The following is a 21431-nucleotide window of genomic DNA, read 5'->3' as shown; positions in this document are numbered from 1 at the left end:
AAATGGAATTGACTTTTTTTTGCAGTAACTTACAAAATGGTACTAAAGCTGACTATTTAAAAAGTAATTCTAAGATGAAAAAGATAAAAACTTGGCAGAAGTTTACTGAAGAATTTCTGCATAGAAAACATTCTCGATCAGTGCACTGAACATCAAAGCTGTGTGATGTGCACAGTGTGTCAGAAAAGGTGTCGTTAGCTAATGTGTTTGGAACTGAAGATTGTCTTTTGTTTGCAGTGAACATACACCAATTTTCTTGTATATTAAAATTTCTTTTGACATGGAGCTATTGTCTGCTAATCTTAAATAGGGTCCTCACATAAAACAATAATAGATTAATGTGAATGCACGTAAGATTAACATTTCATTGCCCTTAAGAGTGTCCTGTAAATTTCAATGTACTTGTGAACATCTCAGGCCGGCAATACAACCAGTTTTTTTTCTATTTCCTTATAGTTAAAACAGAAATTAAGTGAATTGAAAAAAAAATTCCAATTACTGCATTAAAAACAAACTAACAAACTCTTAGTAGCAAAAAGGTATAAATGTTTGCTCTGAATTAAGTTTAGGAATGAAGATGGGATAGTTAGTATTTAAATTGGAGTAAATAGGCCAATATCTTTCAGTAACCATGCCTGATCAGCCTAACACAAGTAAGGAAGTGAGCCCACTAGATGTCAATTGTATCATAAAATCTTCAGGCTCGTACAGTCAAATCTCTTGGAATCTTTTAATATGACTGTCAGTCTTAAATCACAGGCAAATAATGTTTGTGGTGCTAAAAGTTGATTTTTAAAAGTCTGGAATTTTAAGCGTTGGGATTTTAATCTCTTCCTGTTTCTTTTGTTTCTCTAAATCTATCCTCCTTTTGCTCATAAAAAGTTTGATTTGTGTGGGTAGATTTTCATTATGTTAAAAATTTGAGCTCCCATTACCTGGCTTAGAATCTGTGTGGTTGAGCCTCAGTCTTATTACTTAGAGCATTTATTTCACTTACCCTGTCAGAGGGTGCTGCACTGCTTCAATTTTCTAATTATTGCAAGTAATGGGGCAAAAGCCCGCAATAACTGTGAAGAAATGTAAGCAGAATCAATGGTGAGCACTATTCATTTGCTGCTGATTGCACAAACAAATCTATTATGTAATTAATGCATGTTTCTTGGCTTGTTTCCCATCATAGTCCAGTGACAAAACAAAACACGCATGATATGAAGATTTTGTTGATGCTTTGCCTAAATGGCTGCAAGCCAAATGTAATGCTGCCTAAACTTGCTCTAACTGCTGTCAGCAAGGCCTATTTTTACGAGGTCTATACTTGTAAAAACCTTTAGGCCTCATGTTAAAAGATCACGACGTGTGCATCATTCTTCTATGGTTTTGCTTTAAGTCAAAAATAGTGTGCCTTTTCAAGGTTGGTGCTCCTACTCTGAATCCATTTTCCTCTGTTTGTTTTCCTTTATCTCCTTTTCACCCATTTTGCATTCTCATTGTTCTGCATCTTTCGTACAATTCCTTTTCAGTTTCTCTCAGTTACAGTACAACTGCTTGATTCTCTACTTTAGACCACAAGACCGTAAGCTGTAGAAGAAGAATTAGGCCATTTCACCCAACGAGTCTGCTTCGCTATTTCATCATGGCTGATCCATTTTCCCTCTCACTTCCAATCTCCTGCCTCTCCTCCCTGTATCCCTTCATGCCCTAACCAATCAAGAATCTATCAATGTCTGCCTTAAATATGTATAAAGACTTAGCTTCCACAGCTGCCTGTGGAAATGACTTCCATTTTCTTCTCTGTGAGCTATGCACTTTGTTTATTTTCCCCATTTATCTTTCCACGTTCTCCATTTTTTTTATACATTCTGAACTTTATTTTCATTTTGATCCTCAGATAACAAGAGGCAGATTCAGGATTTAAAACTGATCATTCTTGGAATCATACTACTCATGAGTCGTGATAGGTAGTTGTGGACCATTTATTATTAGTTAGGTTTTTTGATAATGTTACATTTCAATGTGCATGTGATAATTAAACTAAATCTGAATTCAAACCACAGGTCAGTATGTGACAGACTGTAATTAGGACTTCACTTACAATCTTTGAGATACTAATTGTACTCAGTCAGCTCCATTCAATAGGATTTGTGAAAGACCAAACTTGTAAAATGAATGATCTATTCATGTCAATAGATTACCAAATGGACAGAGGTAGTCCATAAACTTTATTCCAGATTTAAGATCTCGATCTTCAAGCGTTCATTTCTTTTTTGGCGAATGTAGAACCAAGCAAGGAATGCTCTTATAATCAAAACAACATGGTAGAGACATTAAAGGGCACTGAAGCTATTTGCAGTTTTCTAGAAAATGTAATTCAGGACTTTGGCAAAGGACATTCAAGTACAAGAGAGAATATCAAACAAAACAAAAAATTATTGCAATAAAGTATGTATTATTGACATTTGATTAATTTAACTAATTAATTTGACTAATTACTAATAACAAATTAATTACTACTTAATTTGACTAAAGCTTGCACTGCCTTACTTTAAGTAAAAAGGATCGGGAATTTAAATTGGGATTGGCAGTTGAATTCTACATTCAATTGGCTAATGGTTGGGCAGAAGACTATTACATTGAAGGATTTGTGCTGCTCTCGGGTCGTACTTCAGAGTATAAAGCAAATACCAACAAGTTTGGAAGTTGCAGATCATGAAGCACACATAGTTGACCTGGGATGAATGAAGAAAATAAAATTGTTGTGATGAGAATAATTGAGCTGTGGAAGTTTCTAGATTTCTCCTATGACCACCTCAAAGTGGCCTGGGTTTCCTTAATCTAATTTTTCATTTCTGGCTGGTGTGAGAAATGTGTATATTAAGGTTCGCAAGGTATTATAAGTCTGGGATAGATGAATAACAAGTTACTTCCCTGCATGTCAATGATACTATATTCAAGGTTGTTTGTATCTGGTGAAAATGGACAGGCAAGGTACAAGAAATGAATAATATCGTTCATGCATTCATAAACTGCAGTGAAGTCAAATATCAATTTTGCAGCTAGATATCTGGTAATTGTCTATTAGTGACCATTCTTAATGTCATTGGTAACTTTTTATAACTTGGTATTTTAAAAGTGGCTAAAATTCTGTATTCAGCATAGGTGAATAGCTTTTAGAAATGCTCAGGAAAATCATCAAGCAGTTCCCTGACCAGATAGCAAGTGACCAGGTGAGGGGAAATATTTTAAATTACAGACATTCTTGTGTCATAGAAGAACCCTTAGGCTAACTTCCCAAAATAGAGATGGGATTGCCAGGAAAGTGCAGGGAAACAGACTCAAGGAAATTAAAATGAACTTGGATCACACGGATAAGGGAATCACTCTTGGGTCTTTGTAGTAATCAACTAAAATCTGAAGAATTATTAGAGCATTAGCTTCTCCCAAGGTACACACACAAAATGCTGTAGGAACTGAGCAGCCAGGCAGCACCTGGAGTAAACAGTCGCTTTCGGACTGGATGAGCATGAAGGTCATAGAATGAACTTGGTACTTAATCAAGTGGATAAAGGAATCATTTATAGCCTAGTAGGTCTTTGGTGTCCTGATGAAGGGTCTCAGCCCGAAATGTCAACTCTTTACTCTTTTCCATAGATGCTGCCTGACTGCTGAGTTCCTCCAGCATTTGAATTTATTTAAATCTTACATCCATCCCACAAATTGAGAGAGTAAAAATCTTTGTATTATGGCTCTGTCACAATGTACAGACATGTGAATTTATAAGCCTAATGACTTGCAGAAGGAAGCTGTCCCGTAGCCTGTTGGTCTTGGCTTTAATGCTGCAGGACCATTTACTAGATGGAAGTTATGCTTAGGGTGATTGGTGCCCCTCATGATCTTCCAGGCCTTCTTTGTGCACCTGCTGTTGTAAGTAGCCTCAATGGAGGGTTGTTCACATCCACAGATGCACTGGGCTGTCCATACCACTCTCTGCAGTGCTCATCAATCAAGGTTGGTGCAGATCCCGTACCAGGGGGTGATACAGCCATCAGGATGTTCTCAGTGGTGCCCCTGTAGAAGGTCTTGAGGATTTGGAGGCTCATGCTGAACTTCTTCAGTTGTCTGAGGTGGAAGAGACGCTGTGTGCTTTTTCTGCCTCACAGTACGTGTGTACTGTCAAGGTGAGAACTTCAGTGATGTGTATACTGAGGAACTTGAAACTGCTCACTTTGTGTGTGTGTCTTGCTTGGATTTCCAGCATCTGCAAATTTTCTCATGTTTGAACTTTTCCTAAGTTGAGGTTTTGTGAACTATTCAGGTCCTCTTTAAACAGTACAGCCTCTAAAGCTTTGGAGAAAACAAGATGTACACAATTCAGTGAAAAACTGGGAATACTTGAGGAAGATGGCAATGTTTTTTATTGGTCCCAAGAAAATTTAGGGGATGGATAAACTTAATTGTAATAAAGTATTTGACATTGTGAATTTGAGGAACTAGATGACCAGAATAATAAAGGTAAGTAGATAGTCAAAGCAACAAAATAATTTGCTCCCTTAACAAAACATCACAACTGATATTTTTAAACAGTGATTAAATTTGTCAACTGATAGCCAAAAGTAGATATGTTTACCTTATTTTATTTCAATAAATGTAGTAAATGATTATGACTAAGATTTCCAGCATCTGGTTCACTGAAATGGCAGTCAGAGATTTAATACTTCACAAGCTTTTATCTAATTCCTTCTGCTTTAGACTGCCTAATCTTGGAAAAGTTCATGGTGAACTATTGTTTGAAGCAGTGAAATAAATAATGCAGAAAATGCATGAGGCATCATTTATCAACCAAGATAAGGGTAAAACCAAGACATTAGATTGAATTGCAGAAGTAATGACGGATTTATCCAAGGTTAGGAACATATTAAAAGATTACTTACAAATATCTTACTCCTCTTCCATTGCCCACATAATGCAGTCTTAAGTGCTTTGCATTTACTGTTAATGGCACCAAGTTGTCTCTAATATTGATGACATCACAAAGGGCTTCTGATGTGAAAGCCAGTTTTTTACAATAGATTAATAGCTACTGTCTCCAACAATCTGATCATCAATTTGATTAATTATTTACTAATGCATTGTAAAGTTTATAGTGGTGCAGTAGTGCACAACTTAATCAAAGCATTATTTTCTGTGCATGATGTCATTCCGAGAAATGCATGTTTAGTGATATCTCTAAACAAAGTCATTGGAACTTTTCCTAGTGTCTTTACTCATACATATCAGCTGATGCTATAACCATCAGCTGAAGATTTATTTGTGCTAGCTTTTTACATTGTTTGCATTGTCCATCTCCTTGTAATATTTTGCCTCTTCAACAGGGATCTTTGCTAATTGTTTACACTTTTGCTCCCCCTTGAAAGCGAAAACTTACCTGGTAAGGGTGGAAAAAATTTATAACCTGTAACACCTTCATAACACTAAAGAGCATCCTGCTGCTAATGAATTTTTTTCCCACTTTTCCATCTACTTGCAAAGGTAAATAAGCAATTTAACATCTCTTCAAAAAACCATTATCGACATCACCAGCAGTACAGCACACCTTGGCGTTGCTGATAAGTGTCAACTTAGATTAGGTAACCAAATGTCTCCACTTGGCCTAAATTCAAAATATTTTGACTCAGTTGCGTTTTATCACTCAGTCAGATCTAGAATATTAAATGTGGGCACTTGGGGGAAAAAAAGCAGAAACTTGGAATAAATGTATCCTAGTCTTTGTGGCAGAAAACTACTGTGGGGATTATTATCTGCACATTGTTAAAAGATCAGAAAATAAAATATTAATCTGTATAGACTATCAATTTATCTGTACAAACTGTTAATAGCTATCAATATAAATTGCAGCCCAGCGTGCAATTTTTATATGACTAAAGAGAATTGTACTTAAAGGCAATGAGGATCTATTTTGTTTTCTAACTTGCCATTTGTCTTCAGGTATATCTCATCTCCACAGTCCCCTAAAATCACTCAATAGTTCTGTTAATATTTCCAACATTTAATCAAATTGTAGCTTTCCTGCAATGATTCAAAAAGATGTTAAGATATTTTCAGACGTATGATATGCTATTTAAAGTACCGTAAGCACTTTGATGGAAGGGTAATTGCAAGTTTGTGTTACTCAGAAATTGTAATTTCTCTGTCAAGCAGCAGATACTTAGTGTTAACTTTTTTTGTATATGTGATGCTTGACTGATTTTATTCATATAACATTTTTATTACATAAATATACCTAAAGACGTGTTGCAAGTCTTAATTGATTCTGTTTATGCAGTTCGTAACTTTCTGATTTACCTTTACTGAGACCATTTTCAGTTGATTCTTTGATCCTCTTTTCATTAGATGCTTATTTTATATTATCAGAATTAGATGATTACCGTGCATGATTCTTGCTTGGAGCCCATGTTGACTGAGGCAAATCAACTTTTAGTATTGTGTTATCATCAGAAAAGGGTTCAAGCTGACAACTGGCTCTCAAGGCTCTGTGGTGCTGTTAAACATTCGGAAAAGCAGCTGATAGTTAGAAAATAAAGAAGAAAGTACAAAACTTGCTGGGTCCCATTTTGTGACCCTGCTTATTTATTCTCTTTTGACTTAAGTTTTCAGTTTTCTTATCATACGCTCAATGTCTTGAATTTCCCTCTCACAATACACCTGTTCCTCCATATATCCTCATTGGATTCCTGTTCAAAATAGTGTTATAAAATATAATTTGAGGAACTTTGTAATGTAAGTTTTTCTGGTATCCTTGGAATTTCAATTATTTAAGAAATGTGTTCTATAGGTAATCAGATTTGTTCTTCAGGAAAGTAAGTGAAATGCCCTTTACTACCTAACGATAGCTCTATTTTCTTCATTTAGATTCTAATATATTTTTAAGGCTCTCCATCAAAGTGCTTTAAAGTATTGTTTCTTTCTGTATTAACAAAGCAGAAGAACAGTTATTAACAATTAAATCAGGGTTCATAAGCATTGAATATATTCATATATTGACCTGTAATGGAGCAAAATATTAGGAGAATGGTGAGGTTCCTTGAATATCTGTATCATTCACAATTACACTTATACTTAAAGTTTATTTTGAAATGATTCACTTATTTATAAATAAATTTGCAGTCTATTCAATAGAAACTATAATATTTAAACTACCTTGTTCTCCATTGACACTCTGCTTTTCACCAATTGTAAGACTCTGGGTTGTTAATCCATAAAATTGGCCACTATGGCATTACTATGTGCTGAAAACTCTTGTTCTTACGAAATTGCTGTTGATGAAGGCTTTCCTGCTGGCATTGCTTTTTTTATTTTTGATCTTTTCTGTCAAAGGAGCATCAGTTTATGAGTGTCTGTTAACTTTTTCATTTCCTTATTTATTGAGATCAGTTCTTTATCATGTGTAACCACAATAAACACCTCGTTATTTCTGAAAGTGAACACTCAGATGTAGATTGAGTTTTAAATACTTCGAAGTATTAAAACAACTTCTGGTAATAATAATATGAAGGATTACAGAGTCAGAAAAATCCTTATCATTGAATGAAGCTTCAAACAAACAAAATTCTGTTCTAGCTGTATCCAAAACAGTGTACAGTGGAAGAACTTTGATTAATTGGCTGTCGGGCGTAAACAGAACAGGGCAAAGAAAGCTGGACGTGTGTCTTGCTCCATGGGGCTAAAACAAATGCTCTGTAGATTTGCACCTGGCGTCAGTTAAATAGCTGCAACCTACTCAGCAATTGTACAATGTTCTGGGTCAGTTACAAAAAAATACATAGCATAGCAGCTCTTAAGTCTTTTTTATGCCATTGTACTAGATCAGCTGTCAAAATGTGTGCCTTTCTTGTGGGGGAATTTCCTCTAATATTTGGTCTTTGAAGTACTAAACCAGCTGTTTCAAATGCTGTTTAGACATATTGTATGTGTGTCCATTTGTCCTTCAAATAATGTGCAAGTGTGTTGTAAGATTCCAGCAAGAAAATAGACTTGTGAAATCTCCCAAGAAACTTGTATTCTGACAATACTTTTGACTGGAGCCAACCTGAATATGCACATGGAATCAGTATTGAAGTGGGTTGGTTACTGAGCATGTCACTTCACTTCAACTAAACATTATGAGCAATACATAATAAATTGTATGAAATGTTCAAATATCCAATTACTAGAACCCATCTGGGTTTGCCTGGACCTTGAGATTAGCGTGCCTTTTAGGATTCCTTTAAAACCTATACAGTACTGCTAGTAGGATACACATTTTGTACACCCAACTGACCTGGCACAAGATCTTGAAAGGACAAGTGTGAAAGTTAAGTGCAGCTAAAGCCAAGTAGTATATGATTTCAGATTGGAAAGCAGATCAATTTCATTCTTGTCTGCATGCTTTATTTAAGAAATTGCATTTGGTGATTTGTTTGTGTTTATCATAATAAACAGTGGTAAAAATTGCAAACTGAATTGTATAGAACATAAAGTGCTGAAGGTTCATTGTCCATTGTACCTCTGCTAGATCTTAGAAAGAATTTATAATAATTAAACTTAATTTTCAATTGAACCAGAACCCGTGCTCATGCATCTTTCACGGCTGACATCAGTCTGAAAGTAATCTTGCTGGAATAGTCATTAATCTTAGGAAATTTCGGGAACTTTACATTTGCATTGTTAATTTTATTGCATGGGAATTTTTGGCCAGATGGCCCAGTCAAAGAAAGCTCATATCATAATATAAAATCAGCCTCAACTTTGCTCAAATCCAGCTTTTCTCCGTGTTCATTTAACTCACAAACTCTCAACTGCACTATTTTACTATGCTGTAGGGATTTCTGTTACAGTGATTAAGTTATACTATTCAAATTACAAAATAACTGTGTTAGCCTTACAAAAAGTTGTTGCATTAATTTTTTTAGCATTTCATCTAGCCTGTTTATTGCAGAATCAGAATAAGGTTAATTATCATTGTCTTAAATAACATGAAATTTGCTGTTTTACAGCAGCAATACAATGCAAAGATAAAATTGCTCTAAGTTACTAAGTAAATTGTACAAAACAAAAGGAATAATGAGGTAGCATTCATGAGTTCATGGACTGTTTAGTAATCAGATGATGGAGGAGAACAAATTGTTCCTGAATCATTGAGATTGGTTCTTCAAGCACCTCTACCTTCTACTTGATGGTTGTATTAAGAAAGGGCATGTTCTGGATGGTGAAGTTCCTTAATGATGGATGTTGCTTTCTTGAGGCTCTGCCTCTTGAAGATCTCTTAGATGGTGAGGAGGGTTGTGTCTGTGATGGAGCTGGTTGAGGCTACAATCCTCGACAGCCTCTTGCAATCCTGTGCATTCAAGCCTCCATACCAGACTGTGATGCGCCCAGTCAGAATGCTCTCCACTGTATGTCTGTAGAAATATGCAAAATTCTTTGTGACATATGAAATTTCCTCAAACTCCTAATAAAGCAGTGCTGCTGTTGTACCTCCTTTGCGAATTGCATCAATGTCCCCCTGCCTAATTGTAACTGATATTTATTTATTTTATGAAAGACATTTATTTCCATCACGTTTGGTTGATTTTAATTATGATGGTATTTTCTGAGGTTGGGGGCTTAGTGTGTAGTAAAAATAGGAGATGATGGGATTGAATTTCTTCCCCAACTATTGATACAGATGTAACACCATGGACAAAATATCATTAATTTTGGGCCAACTTTATCAATGGTGAATGTCTTGTGTATCTTCCAATATTTTTGCTATTATATATCTTGCTTGATTTGCATTGAAAACAATGGTTAATGCTTTATGCCATCATGAATCCTGTCCAAATCCCCTTTATTAGTCCACCTTGGACACCCTAGCAAGTGATAACTAGTGAGGGATATAGCAGAGAAGGGAATATAAAAGTCACATTATTTTCCTTAATATGATTTTCATGTACTGCTGGAATGTGTTAAATAATAACTCTGGATTTCTTGTGGTTCTTCAAACTGGAAATCAATGGTAAAGTGCCCATAGTTTGTTGTTGTCTTTACTTCTTTAAAAGCTTACTGTGTTATGAAAATATTACTCCGTATTCTATTATTGTGCATGATTACAGGTTTAATTTATGGATGTGTTCTGAAAATGGATTTTTTCAGAACACTTTAATCTTCTAGATTAGATACAAAATTATTTTATAGGATTTATACTCTAATAGTGCCTAACAGTGTTTTGTGCTTTTTTGCAGTTCTTCGAGGTGCCCTTTGACTCAAACATGAATAGGACAAAAAACCGGCCCCTTGTCAGAGGGCAGATTAGGTTAGTCCCTTTCCACCACTGTGTTTGTTCCTTTTAACAATTCCAGCAGATTTTTTTTAAAGGATTTGTAGATTTGGAAATGGTTTTGGCTAACTGTACAGTATGATAATGCAAACTATGAAACGAAGGAACTTTGGTCTCTTTTGCACGCTGTTACAAACATCATGGATGTGGAGAAAAAATAGAAAATTGCTTTAGTTGTCTCTGAACAACCTCCATATAGCATTAGGTTCAGCAATTGCATGTAATGAGAATTCAGTAATTCCATGTAATGAAACATTTTCTGGTGTTAAAGTTACCTGCGCTAATAGTAGGTGTTTTTGTTTTTGATGAGAAATTAAGAGTTGTAAGAAGCTAAGAGGTATTTAGTTGCCTGTGAACAGATCACTAAAAGCGACCCTACAGGCACAAAAACTAATCAAAAAGGCTCATGTACTGTTGGCCTTTCTTTGCAAGGGTTGAATACAAAAGAGACTGGGTTATTCTGTAGCTCCACACAGAATGGTTGAATTGCCTCCAGAGCAATTTTGTTCACTTTAAGACATTATGCACCTCAAATGCTAATAATGCAGAACTTTACTCAATAATATCAAAGTTTAAATGATTTGATTTTGAAGGCAGATTAAATAGACTTGGCATGCATTGTCATGTGTTTAGCAAGTATCTGTCTAATTGAGATGTTTAAATTAAATTGATTTAGTCAAATAAATCCAGAGAAACTGAATCTTCAGTGAGGATTGCAGAACAAAAATCCTCACCTAGTTCCTCAAGAGAAGATGAATAAAATGACTGCTGGACTATGTAGAGGTGAAATTATTTCTTTAAAAAGTGATATTTAGAACTCCTTTTCTCCACACCCAAAAATGCTAGGGTACTGAAATATTTTCAAGAGCTAGATAAGATCTTTTTTGGGTAACTTTATCAAAGGACATTTGCCTGGAAATCCATCCCTAACTGACATTGCTTAACTTCCTATATTGTAGCAGTGCTGTATTATAGTGTGCCTCGCAGGCTTACAGCAATTGACTTCATAAAACTAAGTTTTTGAAGCAAGAATATAACATGCCTCCAATCCTACACCACACTGACAATATTAACCAGGATAATTTCTTTTTGGCGATAGTTTGGGGGGAAAATGCAAGTAATAGGAGCATTAACCTCCCACTGTATATTCATGTCTTCTGTGCCACATAATGTTTCTCAAGCTACTTACTCCCCACAGAGCAATTTAAAGTATTGATATCAAGTCTCTCCCATTATAGGGGAAAAACAATCAATTAAATAGTTTCTGAAATGCCAGTCTTCTGTTAAAATGCAGACTGGCCTAGATTTTTTAAATTTTTTAATAAACCTGACACTCTCCTGGATGTTCAGATGAAAGAGTTCAGTGTGAATTCTTTTTGTACATTCACTGAATGTGCCTTGTGATTTTGCTAATATTCACAAAGTTTTAAATATGGCATATAGAAAATTTCAGATTTGGATCTGCTGACATAAATTACATCTATCTGTCTGCTTTTGGAATTTAAGATAAACATACTTATAAACCACTAATGTGTTGAATTGTACATTAGTAAGAGAAGCATACAGTGGTATAGTTCTATAAAATTAACTCAGCTTGACCTCTGAAGGAAGATGAGAGCGGCAGTGGAGACAGCTCCATTAGGATACCATCTTTCTTCTCAGCTCCTCAACAAAAACAGATGGAGCCTTCATTTAGCAAATTGCACCATGACTCCAGGTTTACAGATGAGCATCTGGGATGTTTCCTCACTCAGTGTGAGGTATAACATAGAGAAATCCATCAAATCTTCAAGCTTGCAATTAATGAGTTGGAAATCTGCATTGTACACCTCTGGATGCATTCGTCCTCTCCCCACCCCCACCAGCCTTGGGGAAAAAAACACGAAAGAATGCCTTGAAATGTGAAGAGTCATTAGCATGCGTGCAAGATTAATGTGTAAAAATCTGAGGTTTTGAGAGCACTGGAACTTAACATCAAGATCCCTTAGTTTTTTATATTTTTGATACAGACGCACAATAGTAAGACACAGCATATACACCTGTTCGGCTTATTTGTGAGTGTCTTATTAATTTTTTTTTGCGGGTGGTCAAAACAATGTATTGTGTTTGTTCCTCCACTTCTCAAGGAAATTCTTTGAATTTTTTGAACTTTACTTCACTGGGAAAAGTAAAGAAGTAAAAACTACCAAGTAAAACGTGCTAAAATAAAAACTCAGGTTAATTGTAAATAATGTAACCTTTTTCCCAGCACTGCCACTTCAGTTCACCTTTCGTAAGACAGCAAAAGAAAATCTCATTTCGTGTGTCTGAAGTTTTCCAAATACAGTGAATTCAGGATCATTGGGTTATCGGTTAATCAGGGCAGCTGCTTATTCTGGACAATTTATAAAGAACAAAAACTATTCAAGAAAATAGTTGGTATTCCCTTTGTTTATTTGGGACACCATGCCACTTCATTGGGGCAGGAGACTGTTTCCGAACAGTTTCAAGCTAGCATTAGTCACGGGTGCTTGTTTGGCTGGTAGACACTACACCGTGGTCAGAGCGAACAATTTTTAAATAGTATCAGTTCTGTGTGTTTGTGTTATGGTATCTGTTTTGGGCTGATGGACATCGATTCCAAAACCAGTAGCTTTTGATAATTTAATTTTTTATTTTTACTTTAAAAATGATCAGACCCTTACCAAGGTGCCACATAAAGATATGACACTAGCCGAAAAACTAATCCTACTGGACCAAATTAAAAGCCATCCACCTAACACCACTTATTGTCAGCTGGCAGAGCTAACTGGAATGCTGAAATCTACAATTACACATTTGATACCTCTGCAAGATAAACTGCAAGAATAATAGGGACAACATAGAACATCCCAAAATTGAAAGCATGAAGGTAAGGATCCAGATGTTGAAGAGGACCTCAAAAATGGTTTTCCACTGTAACTGGTTGAGGTGTGTATGTCAGTGGACCAATGTTAAAAAGAAAACCCAAGTCATAGGAGCTAGCTAAGAAGCTGGTCACGAAGATTTTAAAGCAATAGATGGTTGGTTCTCTCCTTGGAAGTGTTGACACCATATGGAATTCAAGAAAGCATACGGTGAGAAAGGTGGTGCTGATGTTGTCGATGCAGAAACATGGAAATCTGCAAAACTCCCTTACTTGCTTCAAAATTTTGAGCAAATGTTATCTACAATGCCAATGAAACCTGCCTGTTTTTTTATTGTGCCACGCCAAATGGTTCCCTTGGCCACAAACGTGCAACACTATCAGGTTCAAAGAAAGCAATGATCGCATAATGGATCGACTTTCTGCACTAAGCATCTGCGCTGATTTTGTTCATTTACAGTCAATCAGAAGAACATGGCAGTGTATGCTGGATGAATTCCTCCATTGATAAATTTTAAGAATGAATACATAGTTTTTTTTGGTACTGTAGTAATATTAGCAGCGCTCTAATTTTTTTCTGTATTTCATTTACAAACCCCATTTCCAGAAAAGTTGGGATATTTTCCAAAATGCAATAAAAACAAAAATCTGTGATATGTTAATTCATGTGAATCTTTATTTAACTGACAAAAGTACAAAGAAAAGATTTTCAATAGTTTTACTGACCAACTTAATTGTTTTGTAAATATACACAAATTTAGAATTTGATGGCTGCAACACACTCAACAAAAGTTGGGACAGAGGCATGTTTACCATTGTGATACATCACCTTTCCTTTTAATAACACTTTTTAATTGTTTTGGAACTGAGGATACTAATTGTAGTAGATTTGCAATTGGAAATTTTGCCCATTCTTGCTTGATATAAGACTTCCGCTGCTCAACAGTCTGTGGTCTCCGTTGTCTGATTCTCCTCTTCATGATGCGCCATACATTTTCAATAGGAGATAGATCTGGACTGGCAGCAGGCCAATCAAGCACACGCACTCTGTGTCTACAAAGCCACGCTGTTGTAGCCCGTGCAGAATATGGTCTGGTATTGTCCTGCTGAAATAAGCATGGACGTCCCGGGAAGAGATGTCACCTTGATGGCAACATATGTCTCTCTAAAATCCTAATATACGCCTCAGAGTCAATGGTACCTTCACATACATGCAACTCACCCATGCCGTGGGCACTGATGCACCCCTATACCATCACAGATGCTGGCTTTTGCACCTTTCACTGATAACAATCAGGATGGTCGTTTTCATCTTTGGCACGGAGAACTCAACGCCCATTTTTTCTGAAAACTAGCTGAAATGTGGACTCACCTGACCACAGTACACGGTTCCACAGTCTTTCAGTCCATCTGAGATGAGCTCGGGCCCAGGGAACTCGCCGATGTTTCTGCATAGAGTTGAAGTATGGCTTCCTCCTTGTGTAATACAGTTTCAAGTTGCATTTCTGGATGCAGCGACGGACTGTGTTAAGTGACAATGGTTTTCCAAAGTGCTCCCGAGCCCAGGTGGCTGTATTTGTCACAGTAACATGATGGTTTCTTAGGCAGTGCTGCCTGAGGGCTCGAAGATCACGCGCATTCAACAGTGGTTTCCGACCTTGCACTGAGATGTCTCTGAATTCTCTAAATCTTTTCACAATATTATGTACTGTAGATGTTGAAAGACCTAAATTCTGTGCAATCTTGTGTTGGGAAATGTTCCTTTTGAACTGACTAACAATTCTCTCACAAATTTTGGCACAAAGGGGTGAGCCACAACCCATCCTTGCTTGCAAAGACTGAACCTTTGCTGGACACTACTTTTATATCCAGTCATGATACCTCACCTGCTACCAATTAGCCTGCTTAATGTGGAGTCTTCCAAACCAGTGTTACTTGAATATTCTGTGTACTTTTCAATTTTATTTTAATTCTGTCCCAACTATTGTTGAGTGTGTTGCAGCCATCAAATTCTAAATTTGTGTATATTTACAAAATACAATTAAATTGGTCAGTAAAACTATTGAAAATCTTTTCTTTGTACCTTTGTCAGTTAAATAAAGGTTCACGTGAATTAACATATCACAGATTTTTGTTTTTATTGCATTTTGGAAAATATCCCAACTTTTCTGGAAATGGAGTTTGTAAATACGTAGTTTGTTACCCGGTTAAACAGTAATTTATCTTTTATAAGCCTTTTTAACTATTTCAATGAAACTATGCTAGTTGGGGCAGCTGCTTAATTGGACCAAAATGTACTGGTCCTGATGTGTCCCAATTAATTGGAATCCACTGTATGTTTGTTCAACTTAAGACAGGAATACAAGTGCAAGCTGGAATTGACTCGCAATTCAGTCTTCTCACTTCCCTTTCGCCTCAGGTTTCTGTGGGACCATTTCAATACATCTCAATTCACCAACTGTAAAAATTGGAATCCAAATATTTATCCACACATTTGCTAGAACCTAATATTAATCATTTGGTTTCTTCAGTAAAGTTAATTAAATATACATATAATAAATGTTAAATCCTAAAACCCCCTACGATTTGCCTACTGAGAACCAATCGACAGATGACGCAATAGCCACTGCTCTACACACTGTCCTTACACATCTGGAGAAGAAGGATGTTTATGTGAGAATGCTGTTCTTGGACTACAGTTCAGCATTCAACACCATAGTTCCATCCAGGCTCGACAGCAAGCTCAGAGACCTCAGCTTTGACCCTGCCTTGTGCAGCTGGATCCTGGACTTGCTGTCAGATCACCAGCGTGTTGTAAGAGTGGGCTCCCTCACCTCCAACCCTCAGAATCTCAATACAGGAGCCCCTCAGGGCCACGTACTGAGTCCCCTCCTTTACTCCCTGCATACCCATGACTGTATCGCCACCCACAGCTCCAGTCCGCTAATTCAGTTTTCCGACTACACTATATTGATTGGCCTTATCTCAAATATTGACGAGTTGGCCTACGGGGAAGAAGTCAGCTCTCTGACACAGTGGTGTCACAAAAACAAAGGAGCTGGTTATGGAATACAGCATGAATGGAGACATAACCCCTATTGACATCAATCGATCTGGGATTGAGAGGGTAAACAGCTTCAAGTTCCTTGGCATTCACATCGCTGAGGACCTCACATGGTCTGTACACACCAACTGTGTGGTGAAAAAGGCACAACAGCACCTCTTTCACCTCAGATGGTTGAGGAAGTTACATAAGGGCCCCCAAATCCTAAGAACTTTCTACAGGGGCACAATTGAGAGCATCCTGACTGGCTGCATCACTGACTGGTATGGGAACTGTACTTCCCTCAATCACAGGACTCTGCAGAGAGTGGTGTGGACAGCCCAGCGCATCTGTAGTTGTGTACTTCCCATGATCGAGGACATTTACAAGGACAGGTTATAAAACCTGTAGGATCATTGGGGACCCAAGTCATCCCAACCACAATCTATTTCCAGCTGCTACCATCCGGGAATCGGTACCACAGCATAAAAGCCAGGACCAACAGGCTCCGGGACAGCTTCTTCCACCAGGCCACCAGACTGATAAACTCACGCTGATTTGAGTATTCTCTATATTACACTGACTGTTCTATTTATTATAAATTACTATGATTGTACATTGCACGTTTAGACGGAGACGTAACATAAAGACTTTTACTCCTCATGTACGTGAAGGATGTAAGAAACAAAGTCAGTTCAGTAATACAGTCTAGTAGAACCTTCACCTCACTTTGGTAACAAACTTCACTTGATACTAGAGTGAAGCGGGATGAGATCTTTCAGAGGGAATTCATGTACTAATTCCACACCAGCATTTTGGAACTTCAACAATCATATACACTCAGTGGCCACTTTATAAGGTACTTCCTGTACCTAATTAAGTGGTCACTGAGTGTATGTTTATGGCCCTCTGCGCTGTAGCCCAACCTCTCTAAGGTTTGCCCATTCCAAGATGCTTTCCTGCATACAGCTGTTATAATTTGAGTTGCTGTCGCCTTCCTGCCATCTTGAACCAGTCTGGTCATTGTCCTCTGGTCTCTCTCATTAACAAAGCGTTTTCACACACAGAGTATCCGTGCACTGAATGTTTTATTCTTTTCTCACTTTGTAAACTCCAGAGACTGTTGTATGTGAAAATCCCAGAAGATCAACAGGTTCTGAGATACTCAAATCACCCCGTCTGACAACAAAAGTCATTTCACAGTCAGTGTCACGCAGATCACATTTCTTTGCCATTCTGATGTTTAGGCTGATCAACAATGAACTTCTTCACTATGTCTGTATGCTTTTATGCACTGAATTGATGCCACATGATTGGCTGATTAGATATTTGCATTAACAAGCAGGTGTGCCTAATAAAGTGGCCACTGAATGTAAATATGAATTATAATTAGTTTGCATCAAAGCTATACTTTTAGAATAAATGCATCTTAAAATGCCCAAACATAATACACAACTCTGCTGTTTTTTATTTAGTTAAATTTTGCAGACATATTTGGAGAACAGCCATTAGTGCATTGTTATTCAGTGTATACAGTAGTTATTGGCTGTGTTTGACCACAGGATAGGTTAGATTGAAGGTCATTTTTCAGGATGGAAGAAAGCATGCAGTTCCCCACAGTTATATTTTTGGATTACTGTTTTCTTAAAAAATAAATTAAGGACTTAGGCTTAAGTGTGAAGGACAGAATTTCAAAGTTTGGAAAGAAAGTAGTCTGTATGTCCTTCCCCACACAATGTGTGGGCTTTCCACGGGTACTTCTGTTTCATTCTACAGTCCAAACTCACGCGTATGGTAAGTTAATTGGTCATTGTAAGTTGTCCCGTGATTATGTTAGGGTTAAAGTAGGGTAGTTGGGGGTTGCTGGGCAGCGCACCTCAAAAGGCCATAAGGCCTGCTCTGCTCTGACTAACAATACAATAAATAAAAATTGACGAGAATGATGGTAGAATTCAAAAGATTGAAGGAGGTTAGTGTGTGTAATTAAGACCGCAATTAGTTAAGATTGACCAAACTGCAATTGAAGTAATGTGAGCAATTTTGGTTGCTTATATATAAAAAAAAGATGTGGTGGCATTGGAGAAGGTACAGAAATCACAAGAATGATTACGGGAATGAAAGAGTTAATGTATGGGGAGCATTGAAAGGCTCTGTGTCTGTACTCGCTGGAGTTCAAACAAATGACAGGGGACCTCATTGAAATTTATCATATGTTGTAAGGCCCAGACAGAGTGGATGTGGAGAGAATGTCTCCCGTATTGGGGGTCCAGGACCAGAGGGCACAGCCTCAGAATAGAGGGACATTCTTTTGGGACAGAGCTGAGGAGGAGTTGTTTCAGCCAGAGGGTGGTGAATCCATGGAATTCATTGCCAAAGGCTAGCATAGAGACCAAGTCTCAAAGCAAAGGCTTAACTAGTAAGGGCATCAAAGGTTATGGAGAGAAAGTAGAAGAATGGAGTTGGAAGGGACAATAAATCAGCCTTGATGGAATGACAGAGCATACTCGATGGGCCAAATGGTTTATTTCTGCTCCCAGGACTTATGGTCTTAACTACATTCCAGTTATTTTGTTTCCAGTCTCCTCTATTCTATAAATGATTTTGATACAAATATATGAGATGGGTAAAGTTAGATGCGGAAGAATGATCCACCTTAGTGGGAGTAAGGAAAAAAGGAGAAGCACTGTGATCTTAATTCTAAAATGAATGCATGATCCGAGAGAACTGGATTATATGTCTTGAAGGTGGTAGGGGAGCTTGAAAAAGTATTCACAAAGTAACAGGAGATTTGGGATTTCTCAAGTAAAATTGTGGAGTTCGTTAGCAAAGAAATTATGTTGAATATTTATAAGACACTGGTTCAGTGTATCTTGAAAATCACATCCAATTCTGGTCAGCGCAGTTTAGGGAGGATATAAAGGCCTCAGATCTGCCAAGTATGTTATTTGATTATCATTTTCAATATGATATACTCTTAAGTAACATGTGTAGTACTTTGGGAAATAGTCATCACAAAATCCAAATAAATAAATTATACAATCTTCAATAAATGTGCTTACTATCTATTCCCATAAGGCCACATTTCAAAATGCCATGTTTCAAGGCTTGAGAATGATATATTGAAGAGGACAGTTTAGTCTTATTAATAAAAAATGATTTATGAAGTTGTTAAAAGTAATGTTTATTAATGTTTTCCACAAACATCTCCTCCAGTTTCAAATTGAATCCCATTCCTCAACCATAAAGACTGAATGTAGTGAAAGGGCCTTTTCCTTTTTATGGCATTTTATTCCTGTGACCATCATATTAATGTTTATTCTAACCTGTCTGTTTCACGTTGATTCTGTTTAAGTTGCTATTATGTTTGATGAAGTATTAAGTAGAAACCTCAACTAGCATTCATGCCTGTTACAAGAGTTCTTTGAGGAGACTTGTCTGAAGATAGTTTAGTCTGATCTGCTTTCCATTTGGAAGTGGCAATTACAAGTCTTGAAGGTTCTTAAGTTTAGAATTTGTACAGAATAAAGAGGCATGAAGTTTACCATTCTAGTTATTGTCTCTGTTGCACTTTTCCTCTCAGCTGATGTCTGTAGAATATGTTAACCACTTTTGATATTAATACCATAATCCATTTTGTTTATTGGGAATTTGAATGCCGCCCAGATAGATTAAATGTAAATAGGTCAGAACTGGGCAAAAATATATAATTTCCTGTTAGTTGGCTTTAATTTGGGAGTCAATCACACAAGGAAAACTCATTATTCCATGGTGAAATAATTCGCATACGGCAGAGTTTGATCAACAATTGGAATTTGTTGAATGAGAACTGAAACTTTGAAGACCATTTTTTGAAATATCCTAGATGTTATGAAACTTATTTTTCATCTTTCTTTCATAGTATCATTCTGTCAATCATCTGCAAGAACAATTCTCTAAGAGTTGAGCATCACATAAGCCTTAGCTTCAGGTCAAACGAACAGAGGCATTGATTGTGTGGATAGTCAGAAGCTTTTTCCCAGGACTGAAATGGCTGCCACAAGAGAGCACAGTTTTAAGGTGCTTGGGAGTAGGTATAGAGGAGATGTCAGGGGTAAGCTTTTTACGCAGAGAGTGGTGAGTGCGTGGAATAGGCTGCTGTCAACAGTGGTGGAGGCGGATACTATAGGGTCCTTTAAGAGGATTTTAGATAGGTACATGGAGCTTAGTAAAATAGAGGGGTATAGGTAAGCCTAGTAATTTCTGAGGTAGGGTATTGTTCGACACAACTTTGTGGGCCGAAGGGCCTGTATTGTGCTGTAGGTTTTCTATGTTTCTAAAAGAACATGTTAAAGTTCAATGAGCTTTCCAAACTGCTTACCTTATAAACTTTCTTCTACTCTTCTCATTCTATCAGTTCTCCAAATCAGAGCTTAGACAAAAGAGAAAATAAGTTCTCTGTCTCCCAGTCTGATAAAGCAGCCTTCTGGGAGGAATTAGCAAATATTACCTAAGATTTCATTTCTGTTTATCATTTCATCTCATTAGCTTTCCTTCAGAGCATCACCAAATAAAAAAAAATTAAATTTTATTCTTTCATCTAACTGTTCAGATCTTTCACAATGTTTAAATATTATGTAATCTAGAATCCAAATCTCACATAAAAGTACAAAAGCAAACTTTAACAAACTTTAAAAACACTGCAATGCAGAAAGCCGTGCTGTAAAGTGCTTCCTGGTCCAGAAATCACCTTTTAAGTGAGTTGAAGTATAATTTAATTCCTTTTTGCTGGTTTAAAAGTTAGTGACTTGTCCTGCTATGATAAAGCATAAGCGGTTGTGCTAAATCATCATCTCTATCTTTGCACCCTTCCATAGCCATTTTTAATTTGCTTAAAGTTGTTGACAATCCTCGTTTGACAGCTTGGTAAAACTCCAAAATATTCCTGGGCTTCATGCAGGACAATGATTGGAGGTGATACCTAGCTGTGCACCGGAACCTGCTTTTGCTATTTCGTTGTGAAGCAACAACATATGACCCTAAGAGCCTTACGTAACAAATATAGTCATCAATATTTACCTCAAAGAGGTTGCTGGTCTCTTGTTTCTTTGTTGAAATAATCTCATACTCCATTTCATCGAGATTCTTTGTAACTGAAGGTTGTATTACTAATATTT

At 36.9% G+C, this 21431-nt stretch overlaps 1 protein-coding gene across 2 annotated transcripts in view; it reads left to right on the top strand.

Annotated features, from left to right (window-relative positions):
* Positions 1-21431, top strand: part of LOC132380139 (protoheme IX farnesyltransferase, mitochondrial) — a 136757-nt gene that overhangs the window by 98286 nt on the left and 17040 nt on the right. For both annotated transcript variants that reach the window (XM_059948751.1, XM_059948752.1), the window contains one exon: positions 10257-10327. In XM_059948751.1, the coding sequence (XP_059804734.1) occupies positions 10257-10327 (71 nt within the window). The remainder of the gene's footprint in view (positions 1-10256; positions 10328-21431) is intronic.

This window comes from Hypanus sabinus, chromosome 23 (genome assembly GCF_030144855.1).
Source record: "Hypanus sabinus isolate sHypSab1 chromosome 23, sHypSab1.hap1, whole genome shotgun sequence".
Lineage (NCBI taxonomy): Eukaryota > Metazoa > Chordata > Chondrichthyes > Myliobatiformes > Dasyatidae > Hypanus > Hypanus sabinus.
Note: the sequence above shows the minus strand (reverse complement) of the source record. Positions and strands in the feature narration are given on the sequence as shown.